The 24,446-nt window shown below is 40.8% G+C and overlaps 3 protein-coding genes across 8 annotated transcripts in view; 1 reads left to right on the top strand and 2 right to left on the bottom strand.

The window, feature by feature from the left end:
• Nucleotides 1-1,141: 1,141 nt before the first annotated feature.
• On the bottom strand, nt 1,142-7,082 carry rnf167 (ring finger protein 167). Of its 2 annotated transcripts, XM_056411564.1 has the most exons (11): nt 6,912-7,082; nt 6,725-6,800; nt 5,218-5,348; nt 5,053-5,133; nt 4,820-4,957; nt 4,666-4,753; nt 4,489-4,579; nt 4,247-4,352; nt 3,720-3,813; nt 3,453-3,533; nt 1,142-3,010 (listed from the first exon to the last, which is right to left on the bottom strand). In XM_056411564.1, the coding sequence occupies exons 3-11, from the start codon at nt 5,320-5,322 to the stop codon at nt 2,544-2,546; spliced, it is 1,251 nt and encodes a 416-aa protein (XP_056267539.1). In that variant the 5' UTR covers nt 5,323-5,348; nt 6,725-6,800; nt 6,912-7,082; the 3' UTR covers nt 1,142-2,543. The 2 variants fall into 2 exon arrangements, with proteins under 2 accessions (XP_056267539.1, XP_056267538.1); XM_056411563.1 differs by having other exon boundaries at nt 6,725-7,082.
• A 5,519-nt stretch (nt 7,083-12,601) lies between these two features.
• Nucleotides 12,602-13,126, top strand: LOC130191689 (olfactory receptor 4C45-like). Its single transcript, XM_056411350.1, has one exon. The coding sequence runs from the start codon at nt 12,602-12,604 to the stop codon at nt 13,124-13,126; it is 525 nt and encodes a 174-aa protein (XP_056267325.1).
• A 1,630-nt stretch (nt 13,127-14,756) lies between these two features.
• Nucleotides 14,757-24,446, bottom strand: part of LOC130191729 (connector enhancer of kinase suppressor of ras 2-like) — a 28,895-nt gene continuing 19,205 nt past the window's right edge. For all 5 annotated transcript variants that reach the window (XM_056411410.1, XM_056411409.1, XM_056411407.1 and 2 more), the window contains 10 exons: nt 23,722-23,912; nt 23,562-23,610; nt 23,263-23,441; nt 22,897-22,970; nt 21,352-21,423; nt 21,105-21,172; nt 20,053-20,153; nt 19,484-19,973; nt 15,949-16,148; nt 14,757-15,859 (listed from right to left, as the gene is read on the bottom strand). In XM_056411410.1, coding sequence (XP_056267385.1) covers nt 15,812-15,859; nt 15,949-16,148; nt 19,484-19,973; nt 20,053-20,153; nt 21,105-21,172; nt 21,352-21,423; nt 22,897-22,970; nt 23,263-23,441; nt 23,562-23,610; nt 23,722-23,912 — 1,472 coding nt within the window. In that variant the 3' untranslated portion in view covers nt 14,757-15,811. The remainder of the gene's footprint in view (nt 15,860-15,948; nt 16,149-19,483; nt 19,974-20,052; nt 20,154-21,104; nt 21,173-21,351; nt 21,424-22,896; nt 22,971-23,262; nt 23,442-23,561; nt 23,611-23,721; nt 23,913-24,446) is intronic.

A 24,446-nucleotide genomic window follows, 5' to 3' on the forward strand; every position in this document is an offset into this window, starting at 1 on the left:
GAACATGACAAACAACAAGGAGAATCAGAAACAGGTTTATTGCAAAAGAATGAACAAAACAAACAAAATTTTTTTTTTGGAAGGTGCAACATTTGGACATGACAAACAAAAAAAACAACAAGGGGTGGGAGGATGCACCGATCTGATCGGCGCCGATCCATATCGGCCGATATTCCCATTATCGGTTTTGATCGGCGTTCTCAAAACGGCCGATCAGATGACGTAACATCTGCGACAACTAATCAGACACGTTTCAATCGCAACGGAGACGATGCGCCCGGCGAGGGCCGCAGAGTGAGAGGACCACGAGGGGATCCTCACCACCGAGCGGCGTCCCCGTCCCCCGAGTTGAATCTCTGGGTCAACTCAGCCGACTCTCACATGTCTGCCCCTAGAGACTGATGCTCACGGTAAACGCATTAGATCGGGAGCGCGCGAGGGTTTTGATAAAGTTAGCGGAAGGATTTAAGTGACAACATCCGGTTTTGCAAAGTTAGCGGAAAGAACCACGTGAAACATCCGTTTTTCAAAATAAGATGTCGACAAATCATACACGAACATATAAAAGTAAACAATGAACTGATTTTGTATCTTTATAGTTTCTTAGATTTAGCTTAAATTATGCTGACATTAAAACATTTTTACTGTACCAAGGAAGAGTTTATAAAAATAAGTCAGACTTTTGTATGTTAAGAAAAGTCCTGTATATAGATTTCCCCAAGAGTTCCAGGAAATGAATAATGCAGATGTGTTCCATACATATCTGAAATCCCCTACAATAGCAATCAAACCATTTTAATGTATCAATTAGGACATTTTTCAAAGTAAAAGTCCTAAATGTTTAAAGAAATCGGTAATTTCTTTAATGTTTGAGTTGCTTTATATATGTATTTCCTCATAGTCCTAGGCAATAATGCGACACAATAAATAGAATGCTTCAATCGACACCGTGATCGGTGATCGGTATTATCGGATCGGCAGGTACTGATTTCAGTGATCGGTGATCGGCACCAAAAACCTGATCGGTGCATCTCTAGTGAATAGAGAGTGTGGGTTAATTTGTACTGTGCTCAACAATGTTCACACCCTGTAAGGTTCTCAACAGGAACACAAATTCCAGTTATGAATTAACAATGTTAAATCAAGGTATCAAAACTGCATTTATTTGGAGCAGCGAAACAGTTTGGCTTTAACATTTCTTACAGTTTCTATTTGTACTGCTCTTTATATAACTCAGCAGTGTGGACTCCACCAGTCAGGTCATTTTATCAAATAGAGGAACAAAACATATCTTGCTTGACAGCCGCTGAGTTTATCTAAATATTTAGAAATGCAAATCGACCATGTCTGAGCTGACTATCTGGATTATTACTGACACTAAACATCTGAAAACACCATCCATCTCTGTCTTGTTCCTCACAACAAAAACTATAAAGTGGAGCACATTTACAGACCAGGGAATAAAAATCACAACTTTCTAACCAGTAGTATTACATACTAGCTAGACACGAGGAAAACAAAGGAGTGGGACAACTTTCCCTTCAATTTCCAAACACATGTACAAGGCCAATGTAAGGCAATGCTCTTTTTTTCCTAAAAACGCATCCAGGGTCCCAATGAAAAAAAAGCCTTTGAGTATTAATCAATATAACATTAATCAATTAAAAAGATCAAAGCCTGTTAATTATAATTTTGTTATTAATTTACAATACGGACCGACCTTCCATTGGTTACTAAAAACCTGAGTTTGTTCAACTTGACAAACTGGATTAAGCTAAACATATTTTCCTTGAACCGATCACACGTAATTATGAATAACAATTCAAAAGCAGCAGAAATGTATAACATCTTTGCAATATTCTATTTATAGCATGAACTATGGAATCTGAGAAAATTGACATTTCAAAGAACTGAAATATAGCTCTAAAAATGTCGAGAGTTATGGGTTTTACGAGATAAAATGAAGACAAACATTTTCCCGCCACGTGCACATCCTCGTCAGGGAAAGACGCAAAGCTGATTAAAAGGTCTGTCTGATAAAAACTATTAGGATTAAGACAACAGAGTCTTCAAACTACACTAACCTCACCGTAACCGTACAGAGAGTATTTAGAGGATCCGCTTCAAGCGTGAGAACAGAACTCATACGGTTTAGCAACACAAGCAGAACCTCACACTCGTATCTCCACAAAACGTTAGATTCAAGTGGGCCACTCTTTGTGCAGCACTAGTGTTCAGGTCAAGTGGCGTGGTCAAATGAAGGATTAAAACATGCATTGAAAAAAGGAGGTCTACAGTCAAATATAGGAGTCCATGTGTGTGTGTGTGAGAAAGGGAGTTGCTCAACGCTGGATTTAGGTCAAACTCCTTACAGTAACAAGCAGACCTCCTGTGGTTACTGGGGAAATATTCTGTGACAATAAATGTCTAGCTAACCAACAAATCTCCAAACTATTTCAAAGCATGTGTGATACCATGCCCCCCCCCATGACACAAAGACACATGTCAAACCAAGTAATCTCATTGCAGCTATGCTCCGGCCATCAGATCTCTACTCCATCCCTACCAATGAGCCGAGTGGTGTCATCATCAGTGCGGTGCCTGTACTCTCCGGCGCCATCACTTTCTGAGTCCGTGTCCTCCGGGTGGGAGTAGTAGCCCTCATAACCCATGACGGGTGAGTCGTGGAGGGGAGGGGAGGCGGGGCACCCTTCATAACCCATGATGGGTGAGTCGCAGTGTGCAGGGGAGGCGAGGCACTGGGCAGTCGTGGTGGCTGAATAGGCCCCCGGGCTCCCCGAGGGAGACCCTGGGTTGGAGGGTCTCAGCAGAGGAGTGCGCTCCGTGTCTGCGTCGCCCCCTGCTCCTTCTCCTCGGCCCCGTCCTCCGGTTTCCTCCTCAGACTCGGACTCGGAGTGCTCCGTATTGTTCCGAGTGACGCGCTGTTTGCACACAGGACACGTCTTCTTGGTCTGTGTGAGCCACGGGTCCACACACTTGCAGTGGTAGGCTGACGAAGCAAAAAGAGGGTGGCAGTGAGCAACACGGGCCGCAGTGCAGGAGGAAATTTGCCATTTTTAACTTATCAGGAAAAGGGCTAAAGTTGCTTTATGACATTTTTTATTTTGGGCCCTTCACTGCAGCCCAGTTCTCCTTAACTACTAAGGATGGGTCAAATGCAGAGAAGAATTTCCCTGATAAAGGGATCAATAAAGGATAGATTATTATTATTTTTTATCACTTGGCGTACAATATTATATTTTTAAAGATAAACTATGTTAAATGTTGACCTGCAAGATAAGGCACGTTCATGTACATTGTGTTCATAGAGTACAAAAGCTTGCAGCTGCAAGTGTGGCAGATGTACAGGACACATTGTGGGAATCAGTCGAGGTATTTTGCACTGTAACATAGTAATCTCTTAATAACATAAGACCACATCAAATATTTACCATGTGAACAAGGTAAAACTCGCAGCTTGTCTCCTTCTTCGTAATCATCCAGACAGATTGCACACAAATCATAGTCATCCCCTTCAAAAGAGGAGAAAGAGTATTAATAACATCAATAATTCAAATTCAAGGTACAAATCATCTATTTCGATGAGAACGGGTTCTGTCATCAAAAAGTTGCAAAGACAACTTCCCAAAACAAGATTTGATTGTTGCAGTTGGGCCTTAATATTCCTGAAAAACGGAGGAACAGAGAAAACGCATTACCTTTACAGAACCTGTGGGTTGGAATCCGCTTCAGTTGGTCCTTGGACAAACGATTTCTCCTCATCCTTTTTCTATACTGGGCACATCGTACCATCTGAACAAAACAAAGTTATTGATGACGTGAGAACATGCACCGATCGTTATTTTTAGCTCCTGTAAGACTCCACTGGTCACATATATAAAGTAGGTAAGAAACCGATTTGAAAAATAGGTTTTCATGGCCTTAACCCTCCTGATAAGACGTGTCCGCTGAATAAGTAAAGCATATCAAGAGTATCATGAGCTTGCTCTAGCTTTGCTGAAACTTCATTAGGTCACTATTTTAAATGCAAAGCAGCATATTCAAGTCGTGGTCGAAATAGCCTTTCTTTGGAACCTGGATATAAGAGACATTGTATGGAAATGGTTGCACAATAAATAATCGTATCCTCACAATTGCAAACTTTAAAATTGGCAACGGGATATTAAATAATGTGCTACATAATGCATTAACAACCAGAGAAGAATCACATCATATGCATACTTACCAAGACGACACACATCACAATAATGATCATGCCAACTACTCCAGTAAAGGGAATTAGGTAGTACGAGAGTGGAAAAGTATACTCCGGCTTGAGGATCACGTAGGCCCTGCAGATACCAACATTACCATAAGCACTAGCATCGAAAAAGGTCATTACAGTATGCATTGGTCGATGCACATTTAATGCAAAACAATAAATAAGAACAAAATTAGTTCTGAAAACGTTGGAATGGTTTTACTTACCCGCGTTCGGGAATTATGAAATTCCTGAGAATTTGAGAGGCGTAGTAGCTGGTGAATACAGAGGGGATGTCAATTTCCTCTGCAATAGTTTCTGGAAAATAAAGAAAAAAACAATTTCTTAGTAAGACGATTTATATAAGGTTGTAAAAAGTGCACATTAAATAAAAAGAGAATGACCATTGCTGTAGTTCATATTGAGCAGCTTGTCTGAATACATGTTGTGAACGATGGCAGCGCTGTATCCAGCTTGCTGTGCGTGCAAGACCTGAAAATCAGACCATTGCGTTACGGACACCAAAACACACCCAAATCTCACTCAAATATCACTTACCTTTATATCAAAATTGCATTCATAGCGTCTAATTAGAGCGATGAATTTGGTGGTGTTGGCATCAAAGGATGGTGGCAGTGGAGGAGGAGGGTCTATTGGTGTGCAGCCATTCAGTGGACGGGACGCTATCAAAACCGCCTTTCACAAAACACACACACCCAAATTAAAGTCATGTTAAGAAATATGACCTGTGTTTTCATGTATGCACTCTTTTTCCAATAATCTGCGCTCACCATTAGTCCATCCTTAGGAAGAGGGGCGCCAAACAAGGCAGGCAGGTCCTCAAACAACATGGAGGTCATATTGCTATAATACTGCAAAGACAAAATATGCATCAGGACTGACATAAACTCCAGGTGAATCTACGGAATCATATTTAAAGCTTGGAGATTACTTACAGCATAGATGTAGGCCTCTGTGGGCGAGGGAACCAGTATGCTGCAGAAAACCACAACAAGGACGCTCAATCGAGCTCCTGTGTCCCACACACCATGCGGAGACATCCTTCGTCGCTTACAGTTGCTCTAAACTGTGACAAAGATATGAAAAAAACCACATCGCAATCTGGAGTGAGTAATCCGTCATAACCAGGGGAGAATGCTCCATGAGGAAGCGGATCTAGCAGTTTGGTTACAGCCTAGCATTAACATACTGATGCAAATAGACAATTCATGTGGTAAAAAAAAATTTTGTTAAAAAAAGAAAGAATTGTTAACCGTCTCACGGGAATACATTAACATGTACTCTATTGTCATGGAGGAGCAGAGTAAAGCCAAGTACTTGTGATTGTAATTCCGTTACTTTGTGAGAATGCAAATGGACTATCAAACTGATGCATGAGAATGACTTTAAACTGTAGTGTAGTCTACCCAGGTTTGCTGACAAACTTGATTGATTATGTGCCAAGCTATACCTTTCATGTAGTTATCTGCAGTTGGTCTAACACATCACGAAACTGGTTGGGATCATGTGGACCAGTTAATAAAGATGTTCATCTTGGATAAACTGATACGGTTTGCTGTTAAAATTAAGTATTTAACCAATCAAAGTCTCTAGATCCTTGTTGTTAACCTGTTGATTATTCTGTTTACAACCAGACACAATATCATTTGTTATTAGAGTCAATAGCACTTAAGAAACTATTCTGTTAAGTAACACAGCACCACTCTCGCCATTGAACAGATATAAGGAGAACCAGATCGATAGATTTGTAACATAGCCGAATGCTCAAAAAACTAAATAGTAGGTATCCTTGTCTGCTTTTACAATTTGATCAACACAATGGAGTGCAAAAAAAAATAAGATTGGACTTCAGATCTTGTTATTGATGATACGTTTGGATGTATGCAACTTATTACAGAAAATGGAAAAAGACGCTATTTAAATTGGGATACAATACGCGCAATGAACAGGTCACTTGGCGCTGGTAAACAAGACGTGAACACAACAATGTTCACGTGCTCCGGGGCCTAAGAATGTCGGCTACTTCTTGACAGTCGATAGCAACAAACGACACAGCCCCGTCTCTTGTTTGTAGCGTTACGAATATAACAAAACGCGTACATCTATTGTGTGTTTACCAACGTACCATTGTTGTTGTAACCGCCGAACGGGAGTTCGGTGAGGAATAATCTGCTGTGGTTGCTTTTCATAAAAGCTATCTATGTAGCATGAGCTAGCTAATGTCTCCTCTCGCTTACACAACTTGAGAAACATCACCAGGGCTACTACTGGTAGAAGATGACGTTATTAATAGCTAGGTTAAAGTAGACTGGAGTACATACAGGTTAGTTAGTTATGCCCTCGAATGTTGTAAACATGCTTCATAAGAAATTACGGAAATGCAGAAGAGCGTCACAGAAGTTATCGCAGTCGTGTTATTGTGTGTTACCGTTAATTACATACCTCAGTATCCTGATAATATCGGCTTCGTGGAGATTGTAATGCAACGTCAAACCCAGTCGTCCCCCTGCGTTTCTCACTATTTATTGCGGGGGAAACGATTAACGTTAAATTGAATATTTAAAGCTCTCGATACTTTCTCGTTAACCGTATCAATCCACCCACAAACAACAAAGACGGGGAGGATTACCGCTGACGTTTGGCTCGTACGAGTAAAGAGCAGCTCCGTGATGGATTACTGCAGGTCTTCTTTGTAGCTAATACATCGTATCATACACACTTAATGGCGACTGGCAATATGTGTATCCACCGAAATGGTAGACACTTCGCCTTTGGGATCGGTTCTTAGCTTGCTGCTAGGTTTGTTTGTTATTGCTTCTTGCTCCCTGTTCTTGGTCTTCTTCGTGTTGTGACGAAAGATGAACTCACCAGCATACTGACCAGCAGCGCCACCAGCGGCCACCAGGAGGAACAGTCTTCTTCTTCAGTTAGTATAACAGGCCCACTGGATGAAAACAACTAATTAGAGAAGGAAGGTGTGGAGCTGAACCGTTACAAATGAGGGAATGGGCAAAAGGCGAGACAGGCATGAGGCCCAGGTGAAGGGAATTAGGTGGGTATCAGGTGACACAGGAAGCACACAAGGAAGGTGCAGGTGATTAGACACAGGAAAAAACAATCCGGACAATGCAGACAATCACAGGGACAGGAAGTGCAGGGAAACAGAGGACACAAGAGACAACAGCTTCAAAGTAAAACAGGACGCAAGAGACAAAAAAAACAGATCGTGACACTTTACCAGGTTTGGGCGCTAAACTGCTTATTGTTGTTCATGCAAATTTAAAGTAGTTGGCATTTATGTGGGCAAACAAAGACTCCATTGTTAACAATATTCTTATAGAAGTAAATTGTAACATAACTGAGCATTTGTTTTTTTTCTTTTGTTGTTGTAATTTGATAAAAAAGAAGAAAAAAGTATATATTGAGATTAACCTCTAAAAGAAGAAATAACAACCATCGTTTTAGAAATGAAAAGTTGTATTTACAAACGGGGAAACTCACTTTTGCTCAATTTAACACTGGACAAAAACTGTGGCAGGACTCTGCTTGTTCTAATGTTACATTGGGTTTTAGTATTTAGTATTAAACTTTCCACTTTTAAAGTTAGATAGTCTTGCTTTGATTTAGAAAGCCTCCTTGAAAGAAACAGCTGGCCCCAATTGGACTCCTGTGGCTTCAATGGGCCAGCCAGAACCATGGCTGAACAGCACCAAGTGTCCAATCGCACTTTCATGAGTTACATGTTGCAGCTTAGTTTCGTCGGTTTATGCCTGGCTGCTGAGAGCAGTTTACTCGGTTCTCCACTATAGTGTGCTACAGCTCAGTGTGTTATTTTATGATTCAAAGTTTTCTTTTCACATTTTTTCTCCAGATGGCATTGTATTTGTGTAAACTAGAGTAGTATTCAGACGGCATGCAGCAGATTACAATAGTCTGAAATAAGCTCTGAAAACATTGTAAGATGTCTCACTTGCATCAGTGTCAAAAATTAAATAAAAGCAAAACACATTATATATTTTTGGGGATCATTGATTGTATTTGACAGATCCTCAGCCATCAATGGAGCAGGAAGGACGGAGAGAATCTCTGTCTCGCAGTGTCCATGATCACTGCATGCACAACCTGGCCTCACTCCCAACTCGTCAAATACAGACGCTCAGAGCTGCTGACGTAGAATAAGATGAAGAGTGTTGGGTAGGTGGATGGGACGAACACAAACTCAGGGCTTCCATCCAAGAGAGCACTGTTCATGTCCTGTGCAAAGTTAAAAGCGAAAGTGACATATTGTCACAAGAATCGGTGGCAACGTGAGGTTTAAAATATTCAAGTTAAAGTCAATGACTCTCTTTTTCAAACCTGAGTTATTTTGTTGCCTAAATATAACTTATTAACCAGCTACTTGCCTTGAGGAGTTATAAACCTCCTCTGAAAGTCAGTCCACTACAGCAGTTGCTGCAGACTCTAGCTCCCAAAGTTAGTTAGTACAGACCCTGGCCCATTGGGTCCTACTGCACCATGTCATAATCATGACGCAAGAATGAAAATGTATTTATGCAATGGAATTATGTCAAATGAATACTTATGGAATACAAATAGAAATGTCATGTGAACGGACACAAAATTCTTCTTCCTCATTGTTGGACTTTTCTGCAATCCTTTTCTAGCCTTCAGCTGTTATCTTTTGCAATATGACTCAGACATGGTGGTTTTGGTTGCTTTCATCAAACCCGCTTATCACAAATGGAATTAGAGTAGTGAGTGAGTTTTAATCATGGGATTATGAACTGATGGTGATTCATAAAGATCAACCACTGGTTCTTGTGCCATCGCCCTGTAAAGAATACAGCTCTAACTCGTCTCTTATTGTCTATTGTACATTCTTGAGTTCTTCTTCCAAAACAAATATGCAGCTTATTAAATTAGATAAACCGATGATATTTGCCATACAAGTGGCAGTCTTTCTGCCCAACAAACTATAAAGGGTTTAAATCACATTTGTTTTCTAATATTTAGACAGGTAAACCAAAGTTACATGTAAAAAAGACAAAACAAGCATGGACATTTTCTCTAAATTTTTAATCCACATTGGCCATTTCAACTGCATTAAACACAGCACAATCACTACAAGCAGTTAATTTTTATATCCCAAAGTCCACCCTGTTCCATCAGTAAAAGGCCAAATATGATCCTCCACAACAGCGTCATCCGTCTGACTCATCTTGGTCCTTTACACGTCTGCTAAGAGGGACCGGAATGCATTCCTATCTCAAGGCATTCAGCTCTCATAGCATATGAGAGACACAGCACCTGAAAATAAACAAGTAACAACTGATTACAATCAACCCGAAAATAAATATATTCATATTTTGCATCTAACCATCCAAACTTACAAGGAGCCTTTTCCGCAGCCCAGAGGTCCAAAGAACAGTTCTGTTGGGAGGCAAACCTTTCTGCACACTCCACTTAGACTGGGGCAAGACCAAGGAAAGGATGCAGTCTCATTCTCCACAACTGTAATGATGGGAAACATCGTAGCTATGTTGAATATCAAATAATTTTGCAGTAAAATTATCTTTAATCTCTGGAAGCGTAAACATGCGGATTAGAACAACAACAACATGCAAAGATGTTTCATTAAGACTTACCGTTGAGCAGCAACACAACCAAGAGAGCCAACATAACCACGCGATAACAAGACATCCTTGCGTCTGATACTTTTGCTCCAAAATGAGGGTCAGGCCCAGGTCTGTTTGTATTTTGGTCAGTAGGGAGGAGTGAAGATAATTTGAAGCAGCATACTGGTCACTGTTTTATATTACTAAATTACAAGAATCTGAAAGAGAGCATGCTGTTCTTAATCACATTTAAGAAACTTGCAGCACTGTGTCAAACCTGTGACCACATGTGTGTCATGAGGCAAGAGAAACATTCCCGAGAAGCTGCTTGTTTTCCAGCTCATTTAAAACCTGGGCACATGTTTAACCCTCATTATGTTCTGAGATGAAAGAGGTTCCACATTGAACTTTAGCAAAGTAGAATTGTTTTTGAAATTCCAGGTTTAACATTGTGAAACCTTCCCAGAAAGAATCATCATAATCAAATATGATCGGTATCTGTCTGTGTGTACACCTTACCACACATTAACTACAGTAAACAATGATGAGAACTGCATCATTGGAGACCTACAAGAGGACTCAAGAAGTAAGGGCGCTGAAAAAAGCCACATCTTCTTGGATTCAGATAGAAGCACAATTTACCATAAACTAGTGAAGCACTTAGAGGATTTAGTCCATTAATTTATGCTGAAGTCTGATTTTGAGCAGCAAACATGTTGACACTCGTATTATCAAACAAAATCCAGATTACCACTGATTGTACTAATATTGTTGCTGTTTAGGATCACCAGTGAAATAGAGGAGCTGCATCTGAATGGAGTTGTATATCATAACAACAATGTTGGGTTCAGTATTGTGTACAATATCTTCCCAAAGGACACTGTTATGCGTCTGGAAGAACTGGGGATGCCGACAATTTTCCAATAAGTTGAAAACCCGCTCTTCCACCTGAACCAAAGCTACCAGCATACGAAATAAATTTGTTAACACAAAATGTCATCTGTAAGTACGATCCAGTACTGATCAGAATTGAAAAGATACACAGAAATAATACACAAATACATTATTATGGTAATTTAGTTGAGCTCCAAGGTCACGACCCCTCGGACAGTTGCATACGGGTTGCATCAGTGTTCCCCCAAGGGAAGCCATCAGTGTTTTTCTTTCATCCCTTGTCTCTATTCTCAAGGTGATGTACAAGAGGTCTCACATGATGGTTGGCAAAACAGTGTTATCTAATTGCTTTCAAGAGGAATGGACACACAAAGTGGACTAATGACCTATTACGAGTCTGTTTATCCTCTTATGGCTAAACATTATCCCTGCTGAAAAATAAATGTTTACGGCATTTGTAGTATTTGAATTAGGTGTCCATTATTTACATATGTATTTAATTGGTAGAGGTCACACAGAAAAGTTTCACATTTTAGGGATTTTTTTTGGTTTCGAACACAGTAAAATCAAAGTACTACAGCAAACTACATTTTTAACATGAGGTGCTGATATTCAGGTCTGTAAAGGGATTTTACATATAAATGAACATATCACTTTGATACCACACTTTCCTTTTCTGCTCCAGACTCAAGCATGAATGTCCAGCAGTCATTTTGGTAACGTATAGCATCTTAAACGCATTGTGAAATGGTGTGTCGTGCACATCCTCACAACTGCTTTGCTCACAAGTCTCACCTCATTCTGACCGTGCTTGGCGAGAAGCGGCCTTTGAATTAGAACTATGCACTATCACCACTTTCTTTCTCCACTAACATCCCCAATTTATTATCATGTTGTTTTTGTACTGTACGTACATGTTGCTATTTTTTTTAATCATTAGATATTCATCCTGTTATTTGTAAATTACATTTATGTAGGCTATGACGAGAGTGTACATGTAACAGGAGTCAAGTTCCATGTATCTGCACACATATATGGCCAATAAAGCTGATTCTGATTCTGAACATGTACTTGAGCTGAGACTGATGACGTTTCACGAGTCCATGAGAACACAAGTACAGACAAGAATGCATATTGATAAACGGCTCTGGCCTCTCCTGAATGGACAGGAAGGCCAGATCTTAGTTCCGGTGAAGCTCCTCCTTGGTTTAGTGGTGGAATTCACTTGTCTCGTTTAATCTTTCCGTTTAATCTTTCTGACTTCCCTCTCACAGGTGAAAATACCCGCATTGATTGTGTCTACTGTGTGTTTTGACATGTTTTGCAGAAAGACCAGCTTTCTCACTTGGAATATGAGTGGTGCGGCCCCCATCATACACAAACACAGGCGACATGGACTGCTGCACACTTTGGTAACTATGGTAACCAACTCAGAACGCAACTGGTCTTCGCTGAGCAATGTTTTAAGGGAGGCTCAAACCTCGAGTTGCACGCTGCACACGGTGCACACGCTGCGTGGAGACGACGGTCATGCAGGTAGAGACAAGAGCAACTGTGTGTTTCTTTACTCTGAACCAGTTGATATGTACTAAGCAAGTACTAATTACAGTTTCTAATTAAATTGGTTTTGAAATATTTGCCTGCCGAGTGACTTAAGGCTTAAAATTGATTTAACTTCTATGTGATGTTTGCTTCCAACAACTTATGAAAATACTTTCCTTTTCTACAAAATGTATGTGACACTGCATTTATGTTCTGACAATTGAAATTGTGTCAAAATGTAACATGTCTTTCTTTTCAGGTGTGAAACATGGACAACACAACAGCACTAACATTCACAATGACTGCATACACGGCCATGGGAAACTACAAAAATGGGCTCTTCACTGTGTTCCTCCTGCTGTACTGTATTATTATCATTTTGAATTCACTGCTCATTACTGTCATATATCAAAACAAAGCATTGCATCAACCTATGAACCTGTTCTCGTGTATGTTATCCATGAATGAAATTTATGGCAGTACTTCGTTGTTCCCTGCAATTATGTTTGTGCTCATGTCCGAGACGCATGAAATAGTTGTGAAGTGGTGTATGGCTCAAGTGTATTTCCTACACACATACGCATCTGCTGAGTTTACCATTTTAGCTGTTATGGGTTACGACAGATATGTTGCAATCTGTTTCCCACTACATTATTACAGCATTATGTCTCATTCAAAGATAGGCAAGCTTGTTGCATTAGCAGGTCTATATCCACTCATTGTGTTTGGATGTTTTTACTCACTAACTTTGCAGCTGAGCTTCAAAGTGTTTTACATGAAATTAAAAAGTTAAAATTCATAAATCAAACAATAAAATAACAGAATCAATCAACCCGTGCTCTGGGCACTACGATGAGATGAAATACGTTCGACTCTGGACTTATTTCTCACTGAGCATTCTTCATACTGTCCTATACAGCCAGTGTTGTTTGTCAATGATATTGATAATGTGTTTACACCTGTTTCATCAAAATTATGTCACATATTCTGTTGTGCAGGTCAAGAATGATCTCTCATGATTAAGCACTTCCTAATTGCTTCCACAGGGATGTAAAACTGTCCGTTAATGAGCCTTTTAGTCCGTTGAGCTGCCTCACGGGTTCCCTGGCTAATTCTCAAAACAGTGATAGAGAATTCCACTTATAGACAACGGTAAAGATCAAATGTAGATACAGAATTGAGATGCATAACTGAATACATCTTGACATGTAACATGTACTGTAACATGTAGGCTAAACATTCAAGCTAAACTCTGATCGGATCATTTAAATCAAACTGAAACATGACAGGATGATTGTGAAGGGCCAAGCTGAGCATAGTAATTCAACATAACAATAAACTCTAAGCCAGCTTGCAATAATCAGGATACTCGTATGTATGTAACTATTTTATGTGATTGCTTGTCATGCTTTGTGCAAGTCAACTATTGTTTGTCAACAAAGGCATGTGTAAATAAATAAGTTACTGTAGCCCACAGACCTTCTTCTCCACACACATACTTCTTTTAGCTTAGAGGCGGAGGCCATACATCATACAGGCCACGACAAGGTAAAAATGTGTCTTCTCTTTGTGTTCGTTATACGTGTTAGCCTTTGCTTGATTCAGTTGTAGTTATTATCGTGTCTGGACTCTGGAGTGAACCTTGCATTAAGCAACCTTTCTGCATCTTAAACCAGTTGAAAAGGAACATATATGAGATTCCATAATTGATATTTGTGAACACACTTAGTTTCCTGCGCTGATCCTTTTCTGATACTTGTGAATCATCAGTATATCCTACAGAATAGGAAAGCTTGGGGCTTCATATACAGTGAGTGCATGTGTTTTGCATGTGTATACTATTTGTAACACCCTGTTCTGTGTGTTTCCCCAGTGTCTCTTGTATGTTCATTCCCTTCACCTGCCCTCAGCCACTCCTGTTTCTTGATTGTTCATTCTCTTCACCTGCTCTCAACCACTCCTGTTTCTTGATTGTTCATTCTCTTCACCTGCTCTCAACCACTCCTGTTTCTTGATTGTTCATTCTCTTCACCTGCTCTCAGCCACTCCTGTTTCTTGATTGTTCATTCTCTTCACCTGCCCTCAGCCACTCCTGTCTCTTGATTGTTCATTCCCTTCACCTGCTCTCAGCCACTCCTGTCTCTTGATTGTTCATTCTCTTCTTTGTTACCTCTCATTGATTCCTGTTTAGTCCCGGCGTTAATTCCTGTCATTGATGCCTGTTCGCTGTTTATCTGAGTTCCATGCTTCAGTTTTCCTCAGTAAAGAGAGTTTTTGTTACTCCTTACCTGGACTCCTGCTTGTTGCCTCTGTGCCTGAGGTTTCGCCCTGTCACACTATTATCATCCTCTGGGTCAACCTTAGTCTACAAATAGTCAACTAAAATCTGAATGTGAGACAAAACATTTAACAACGGGACTTACTTAAGTGTGCCCTTTCCATACTTTATTCAATAAAAAAGTAACGTAGCTACAATATAACATACTTGTGCAATGTCAGTCAATTTCCAATGGCATGGTAATGTGTTTTAGTTATACAAAGCATGCTTGTACATGAAACACTTAATAAATACAGTTATTCTTCTTAACACTTAAAAAACAAATCAACTTCTTGCCATTTTCAGGGGCAAATTGTAAAATAACAAATGTGGTGGAGGATGGGGTCGACACCAGTATTCTCCAGACCAACCAAACACACTGAGAAATACAAACTGTTTTACAAACAATTAGGTAGACGGCATGCATACAAAAATAGACAACTATTCTGATCATTCCTTTGTAATTTACAATACTAGTCCATTATTGCCAAGCATGTATTTGTGCTCCTGTTTTGAGGAATAGCTTGCTCTCTACATCGTCTCTCGTCTCTCTTGGAAAGTTACAATGTACAATCACAATCACTGAAGCACAGCACTTGATTTACAATTTGTTTAAGTACCCCAAAACATTGTGTAGTCACTGATGCTGCAGTAATGTAATATTCAATATGTATATATGCTGAACACCCTGTACACTCATGGAACAAACATACCCTTAAATCATACACACATGCATAACAAAATATTGTGTAAATCCAAAATAGCTTTTAATTCCTCCGTCAGGCGTTACAGAGTGGCTGTACACAACTCCAGCATAGAGTTAAAAAAGAATCAACAGAAGCGAGGAGAGGCAGCCATGCATGTGAGCGTTGAATTACAAAGCTCTCCAACACGTCTTTGACACGGACACAAAGTGCTAAGTCATAAACCCTGTTATTTCATCAAGCTAGACTTTTTTTTTTGCCCTTTGTAAGAGCCCTCATCTTTGAAATTGCTCCTGCACGATGCGCCAGGTTGAAGGAGAAGGAAAGGAGGTGCAGAGCCAAGCAGGTAAAGGAAGGTTGTTGGTGCCTTTTAGCTCCAGCAAAGGGATGCCAGCAGTGGGAGGCACAGCCAAAGGCGATTGGTTTGAGGTTTAATTAACACACTGATCCTCACAGTTTACCCTAAAAAACCCAAGGACCGGTTGGTGTCTTGAAGAGGGACGTTCTGTAATAAGGTGAAGGTATCAATTAGAAAATAGCCAATAAATCACACATGTATGGAGAGTATTGTGCAAATGCTAAAAAAAACGTTACCTTCAGGGAGCTGTGGAGGATCCGGAGGCGATGAAGTTTGTCATTGAGCAGCGGGTCATTTACTCGGCGGACAAATGAACGCTTATACTCCAGACGGTTGGCTGATCTGTTGTCAGCTGATGTGGACAGACTGCTCTGTTCCAGAGCCCTGTACAAGTCTCCCAGAGAGTCAGCCTGCATCCTGCAGTCCCGTCCATGGCCTGGCAAGAAGGACAAGCAATCATCAACAAAAATATTAAGCTGAAGTCAAGGGTGATATTTCAATTTTCTCAATAAAAGTTAACAACCATAGGGATAATTATTCTGAATCATCTCCTTTAAGCCAAACAATCACACTTCAGAAATACAACATTTATCAAAATATATTATCAGGCAGGGCTACAAAACCGTGAACAAAATAATCTCTGGTTGGTTAACTCTGACGTTAATTAGATTCTGCCACGATCTCCCTCAGCCAATTTCATCGTTGCTGTCAAAGTTTACATTTTTATAATCAATGCGACTCTCATCCACCCCATTTGCCATCAATTTTTTATGAACTCCAGGGCCACTCCTGCTTCTTTTCTCATCATCAGATCTTCACCACCACAAACACCCGTGTCTAGACTCCAGATGGGAATATTACTGATGGAGCGACGGCATAGCCTCTTTAATATACCACGTCACGATGAGTCTATCCGCCAAAGACTCTCCACTATTAATCTTATCATGCACGAATAATACATGATTATGTCTCTCTCAATGAAGTCTCTCCTGATTAAAAGGACACTGCAGATGCAGAGTCTTTCTGCCCACACATACACACAAACTGTTTGCTGCCTACCCAGCGTAAAATGGCAGAGAGCCGAAGCTCATAAGTGGCTCGTGAAGAGAGTCAAAGTTGCCAGCAAGTTGACAGCAAGCTCAGTGGAATATATTATGTACACTACCGTTCAAAAGTTTGGGATCACTTAGAAATGACTTTATTTTTCAAAGGAAAGCACTGTTTTTTCAATAAAGATAACATTAAATTAATCAGAAATACACTCTCTACATTGTTAATGTGGTAAATGACTATTCTAGGTGGAAGTGTCTGGTTTCTAATGAAATATCTCCATAGGTGTATAGAGGCCCATTTCCATCAACTATCACTCCAGTGTAATGGTACATTGTGTTTGCTAATCGCCTTAGAAGACTAATATCTGATTAGAAAACCCTTGTGCAATTACGTTAGCACAGCTGAAAACAGTTATGCTGGTGATATAAGCTATACAACTGGCCTTCCTTTGAGCTTGAAGTTTGTAGAACAAAATTAATATTTCAAATATTAATCATTATTTCTAACCCTGTCAATGTCTTGACTATATTTTATATTCATTTGATAAATAAAAGTGTGATTTTTCATGGAAGACACAAAATTGTCTGGGTGATCCCAAACTTTTGAACGGTAGTATATATATATATATAAAGAAAATATTGTTTTCTTAATAAAAGTATAATCAATGTAAAGGGGCACATGTGTGAAATCATTAACATGCATGTTTCAATGAGGAAGCAGCATTTTCCTTTTTTTGTTATTTGAGGTTTCTTGATTCAAGGAAAGTCGTGTAAAATACCGTCACAATTATCAAGAACCAAAGTGACACCTTCAATTTGAATATTTTGTCTGACCACTAGTCAAATATATCCAGCTATCTGTATTTAGTTTTAGTTTTTTGCAATTCAGCTGATCCTTTGGTTTATAAAGTGATCTCAACATAAAATCTATCTATCTATCTCTCTCACTCTCTCTCTCTCTCTCTCTCTCTCTCTCTCTCTATATATATAGTCTTCTTCACATGCTCATATGAAGCACTGTATAGCTCTTTCTAATAATGCATTATGTGATACATTTCTTCATTATTATAAGTTCTTTATGGGAAAGTTTGTATATCATTCTAATAAACTATAAGGGCCTCTCTTGTCTCCGCTTTCCATACACTGTCCTCTGCTGGCATGATACTAACACTACACTAGTGGTGTGAATCAGGTAGTCATCGCTCTATTTTGCGTCTGGGGAGCAGGCTGGTGCGTTCTGAAGCTGTGGGGCTGTGCTTTGAAAGTTATCGTGCTTTATTTGCCGCCTGTTTAGTGTTTCTTCCTTGTCTTTACAGGCAGTGGTGGAGAGAGAGAGTGAACGGTAGAGCAATAGATAAATGAGGAAGAAGAAAGGACCCTGAGGCGCGTTTCTTTATCCTGTTCTGAATTCAACATTAACATGGGCTGAAAGGATTCCTCCTCGCTTCACCATTCAAACATTGCCGAGAGGCACAATGACATCTCGATCGAGCAAGGGAGGGAAGGAGGGAGAGAGAGAGAGAGAGAGAAAGAGAGAGAGAGAGAAAAAGAGAGAGAGAGAGAGAAAAAAAGGGGGGTGAACTGCCAAGATAAATCCCTATCAAATAGGACAATAAAATGCATCTCACTTAGACAACTGCCCTGCAGGTCTTTGAGGGACGGTGAATGGGCTCCTAATCCAATCCGATAAAGTAATAATAGCGATTATTGAACCTCTGACATTGTTCTGGGTCCGTCTGCCTGTTAGCGGCTTTCATAGAATAACTGACGCTTGCTCGACACTGTACAGAAGGAAAGACTGATCTGCATGTAACAGTGAGAGGTCCGTACATTTCAGGGTGATCTCGGTCATATTGACACCTTGATGTCCTTTAATGGTCTAGTGCAGCGGTTGCAACCTTATCTGTGAGACGTATCCCCGGAGCCCTGTCGCATTAGCTCTAGCGCCCCTTCATCTTGTCCCAAATGTACTGATTTTAGCGTATTTTAAACTGGCTGGTATCAAACACTGTTGTTGATATTGCTACTCATAGAGATCCGGAAGTTGTCCTTGTTTAGAATTTTCAGTCCAATGTGTATTGTCCTCAGCACCACATGGAGCGGCTGGACATTTCAACAGTTTATCCATTGCGTCTCTCGACCTCTCTGCTCACTTGCAGCATACTCGTTTTCACGCAGTAGCACATGGTGTTAATGTGCTAGAAAGTGGCTCAGCTGGGTATCCTGTCCAGTTGGTTTATAATAAATGTCAGCCAAAATATAATCCTATATGTGTGATAAAACAAATACATGGATAAATGTTTTTGCCAAATCCTAATTTTAAGTTGTTCTAAATAGCTGAGCTACTTCACATTATTTATATCCTTCACTAGTATCCTGTGGCAACTGCAGGAGTGACCTCTGAGTTACACGTACGCACAAACAAAACGTCATCGTTATCATCGTGATGTAGATTTGCGACAAATCATTATTGTTCTATTATTTGTCTGCTGGTTATCAATGTATCTTGATTGCAATTGCTGAACAATTTTCATCACAAATGCGGGGGGTTGGGGGTGTGGGAGGGGGAATACAGGACGTAGATGTATAATTGATAATCAAAATGTTCCATGGATCAACTAACTGAATTATTATTCTTATTATAGATTAATGTCATATATGATATTCTTAAAGGCGGTTCATGTGACAAGATGTAAAACAGAGATGCTGTGTGTCTGACCACTGCCTCTGGCCCGGTCCAGCTGGTTGTGAAGGGGCTCTCTCTGGTCCGATGCAGCTGCGCTGGCGGCCAAGATAGCGTGGAGCCCGCTGTCCCTGGGTAGCGTGAAGCTGCGGGGTTTCCCTCCATGATCGGAATCGAAGCTGGACCTGAGGGGCGGAGGCAGGGCTCTGTACTGTTCCTGCAGCATGCTGCGCTGTGCGGGCAGGGTGGACTGCCGGCGATACTCCATCGCCAGTTGGTCTCTGTCCTCAGATAGCGGCGTCTCCTCCACCGGAAACGTCTGGAGGAAGTGCATCCTTGCGTTGTTTTCCACCTGGTCCTGCCATGAGTTTCGGTGGCTGCTCGTCTTCTGCCCAGATGAGACGCCGTTGTTGTTGCTGCTGCTGCCCTCCTGAGACTTAGAGTGAAAGTCGTCGTGAGAGGAGCGGGACTGGAACGTGTCGGAGGAGGAGAGGTGGCCACGTTTCGGTTCCATGTAGGGACTCACCTGGAAAAAAGACGGACGGTTAGTAAGTAAAAAAAGAGCATTTTGCCACATCTTCTAAACTACAGGCTGCCAGACTCACTGAGGATGCTCTGGGATAGGTGTCATAAGGTGGTGGTGGACTGTCCTGTTTGGGCATCGGGGGCATCTCCATGTCCTCATGATCACTCTCACTCCAGTAATCTGTCATGAACAAAGATTGTGTCATGTTTTTTTATCTCTATTGCAGAAACGAATTTTAATGCAGGTGCAATGCAAATACACCTTTGTCAAAACAAAGCGGTTACACTCACACCTGGATCAGAATCTTCACACCTGGACTTCACGAGCTAGTAGCTTATGAGACTTTAGGACTTGTTGTAGTCGATACAAATGATGCATTCAGTACATACAATTTATGATGTTATTTATAAACTGATAAGTAAGTTCATGACCCTGATTCCATGTTTTGACCGGTGTAGCTGCGGTGTAGGTGTTCAGGTCTAACTGTTGAGGCTGAATTTATAGACAGATGAATCAACTTCCTGTTGAGTCCTATGGAGGTGTGGAGCGTCAAATCTAGCACCTAGTCTTGGAAGGAAAAAGCCCCCTCTTCATGTAATCACCCACAAAAGCTGATCTCATCCACCCACAGTGGCAACGTTTCTAGGTAGGCTCCTCTAAATAGCACAAAGGTTTCTTACATAATTTCCTGTCTATTCCTGAGAAATAACAAATAACAGCAGAATATGAAAATAACAAGAACGCCTTCAGCTCCTTAAATTGGCATTTATATTCATCACGAATCAGAGCTGCTTGAATCGGATATGAAGTTGAAGTTCAACCGGGCAGAGGTGTTAAAAACCCTCTTGCGATAATGTAAAGATACTACTTATATATTTTATTGTTATGTTTGCAGCATGTATAGGATGAGGCTGAAGGAGCAGATAGATACCCTGTGATGGAAAATGACTGCTGTGAACATGGAATGTGGAATTAAAACCTCTCCGAGTGAAGACCGGACAAAATGATTATCCATGCATGCGTCATTACTTATATAAAAAAACTGTGATTGAGGAATTGCATTTCATAAGCGATGACCAGCAACCTGTAACGGCCGATGAATCAAAGTGAACAGCCTGTGACTAATCTCACCTTGGTCCTGGTGAACTATCTCCTGCTCCGAGTAGCCTGCCACTGCCATACTGAGACGACTCAGCCACCTGCGGGGGAGAATAACAGTCCCTGTTTGACCAATCACCCTTATAACACTGCTCTGTTCAAGGAGAGCGGGCCGTCCTGTAGGGGGATTACATTTCCGGCCAGCAGGGGTATAAATGTGGTTGCAGATGTGGGACTGGGGGAGTTTACAAGGATGACTATCACTACCTCGCTAACTCACCGGGACATGTCATCGACATTTTCTGCTGCAAAGTAGAAGGTCTTTATCTTCGGATGGCAAGCCTTGAAAGCACTGAAAGGGAACAAGGGTATTTTTAATCATATTTCAGCACAGGAATGGGGACGTATAGCAGACATTAACATATGAATACCAAAGACAGCCGAGGTAAACAGACACACGGTCACACACACACCCACATACACACACACACACACACACACACAAATTCAGTATGACATCAAAACAGCAAGACTTTGCATCATTAGATGAACTGATCTGCGTATTTTTGTGAGCTGTTTGTAAGTCTGAGGCTGTTTCAATTAGCGTGCATGCATGTGCATGCAAAACCATCCAGATACTGAGTTGCATGATTAAGATAGATGTACAAAACCTAAGCCCTCTCAATAAAACACAACGCCTTTATGGTGATATTCAATACTTCTAAATTTGATAGCATTTAATCCATTACAAATGCATTAAATGTGATCCCAGTTATTTGCTACAAAATATACTGTATAAAGAAGCACATTCATTACCTGAACTGTCTATGTGGGATTTGTAAAAAATATTTGGTGTTTCTTTGGAATTGTATCTTTAAAAGCACGATTCGGCTTCCTTAAACCATATAGGAGGTTTTATATTTGTATTTAGTATCTCTATTTGTGCTACGGAGCTGTTTTCCTATGAGTGGGTTCCCATGTATTTGGTCTTGTGCAAACTGCATTCAAAATACATAAATAAATGTGCAATTATATTATGGGGAAAGAAATGTCTTCATCACATTTGATAAAGCTCCCCTACACACAATGTGTTATCGTAAGCAACACTGAACAAAAGCTAAGCTGTTGTTTGTTGAGAGGTTAACTCAATAGGGCATCTTTGACTTGTCTCTCTTTCTCATAGCAAATTAATTTGGGTCATAAAATAAATCTATGATACATCTCTCTCCGTTAGTAAACCTACTCCATTGACATTCAGACGAAACAAATGATCAGCCCTCCCTGTAGATGCTAATCTCAAGTCCAAAAAGCATGACATTGTTGTCTTAAAAATAGATAAATTATCCCTACCTAACCTGTAATACATATACTCTATATTGTTGTCTTCTGCATGCACGTATATATAAACACCCGTTATATAAACACTGTTACTGCTGAATCTATTCCAGCAGATTTAAATTAATATCCAATACAATATTATAATAACGCCATAAATGTGTGTATACTAAAATGGGACTGGTGCAATGTGTCTTTGTGATTCAGGCGTCCCCTGTAAATTGTCCGTTTTGCGTGGTCAATTTGCTAAATTATTCCATATAAATGCCAATGTTTTTTCCTGCCAAGAACCAATTTGCACAAGGTTACTTACCTCTGCACTGATCATACATTTGTATCTTAATATGCAACATGAAGCCTCTGCTGTCAGCCTTGTGAGTTGTATTCAACAAATGTGGAACTAGTTTTATCCTATTTTTGGGTGAAATGGAAAAGCAATGCAAATCTAGGAAGCGTGATCTTTCGTGTCCAGGTGACAATCAGTACTCACTACTTCCGTCTGCATTCAGTGGCGCGATCAATCTTGAACTCCGAGAGGCTGACAAAGCCCTCTGCCTTCTCATCCTGTGAGGAGCAAACGCATCGAAATCATTACATTACATTTAGTTGACGCTTTTATTCAAAGCGACTTACAATCATGTTACATTCATACACCGTCGATACAGCTACAGGGAGCAATTCAGGGTTAAGTGTCTTGCTCAAAGACACAAAAAGTAGGGGCAAGGTTTGAACCGTCAATCCTTTGAAAGACAGACCTGCTAACCACTGACCCACAGTCGCCCTAATAAACTTGCCACATCACGAATAAGAGCGAAATTCTGGGAATTAATTTTGGGGGGAAATTCATCATATTCACCTCCTCGTTCATGTACCAGTACAGACATGTGTCTTTCAGGATAAACCAGTACTTCTTCCACTTCTGTGAGAAATAGGTTTTGGCATCTTTCTTTTTCCACAGCCAGCCCTCACAGTCGCCCTGACCCAGGTCTCTGCAGGAGATCCGCCGCTTGCTGATTGAAGACATCGGACTTCCAGCTGCCGGCGCCAACACCCATCAGAACAGATGAGGGGGTCAGAAAACACTCCTGGAGAAACACCTGCTCATGTTTGGGATTGAGTACATATGAGCACTCAAGTAAAACCCCTTGCTCTTACCTTTATTCTTCTTCTTTGACCTTGACATCAGCGAGGATCGCTCAAACACCTGCAAAGTAAACAGGAATGATGACATGCCGATCCCACGGTTGCTCACAGTTCCCACTTCCACGCGAGCTGACATCATACAAATACATGTCCACAGACAAAAGGGACTGACGTGGTAGAGGGAGGCAGAATCAGAGCTGGATGTGGACAAGGAGACTTCCATCTGGAGGGCGGGGACTAGCGTGTACTGGGTGGGGCTGGCTCCGCGGTCATTCTTCCTCCTGTTCTGACTCAGGCTGCGTCCCAGCAGGAAGTCGTCCCCCGGGGTTTTATCTTCACTCGCAAAACGCAGCATGGAATTCTCTGCAAGAGACACAAATGAGGCAAACTCAGTGCGGCGGACAATTTATGCCATTTTACTTGCACTAAATTAACACTGAATGTCTGTAAAGTTCCACTGAATGTGTCTAAATTACAAGATGCTGCACATTTTGTCAGCTAGATCTCTCTCTTTGAGATCAGTTAACACTGACGTATCAGAGACTTCGTAAAGAGGAAGGCTGTTGTCGGGCAAGAAGGCCTCAAAACTTCCAAATCCTGTCTGGTCGATAAATATAGCATCATCTCTTCTTTTGAAAAGCCCAAAAGAGCAAACACACTGTATCTACAACGTCCCTCGAGGAAACAAACACATCGCTCAAGTCTTTCTTTGGAACTGAAATAATGCATTTTAGTCTCCTCCCACTCAAATTTACCACCGAACTCAACAGTCAGCAACCAAATGTGAAAATCTCAGGATACATCTCTACAGTTGCCTAAGCAACGGTGTACTTTTTACATCCAAACGGAGACTAGCGGCAAAGCTGAGAGCGAGAAAGAGAGCGGGATGACGGGGAA

Source organism: Pseudoliparis swirei, chromosome 3, assembly GCF_029220125.1.
Source record: "Pseudoliparis swirei isolate HS2019 ecotype Mariana Trench chromosome 3, NWPU_hadal_v1, whole genome shotgun sequence".
In the NCBI taxonomy this organism is placed as follows: domain Eukaryota; kingdom Metazoa; phylum Chordata; class Actinopteri; order Perciformes; family Liparidae; genus Pseudoliparis; species Pseudoliparis swirei.

Coding starts and splice junctions, on each gene's coding strand:
- LOC130191689 (XM_056411350.1), top strand. CDS start 12,602: ATGGACAACACAACAGCACTAACATTCACAATGACTGCATACACGGCC.
- rnf167 (XM_056411564.1), bottom strand. CDS start 5,322: ATGTCTCCGCATGGTGTGTGGGACACAGGAGCTCGATTGAGCGTCCTT. Junction 4,754..4,819: donor AATGCAATTTTGATATAAAG/GTAAGTGATATT, acceptor TCTGATTTTCAG/GTCTTGCACGCACAGCAAGC. Junction 3,814..4,246: donor TTGTGATGTGTGTCGTCTTG/GTAAGTATGCAT, acceptor TGTTTTGTTCAG/ATGGTACGATGTGCCCAGTA.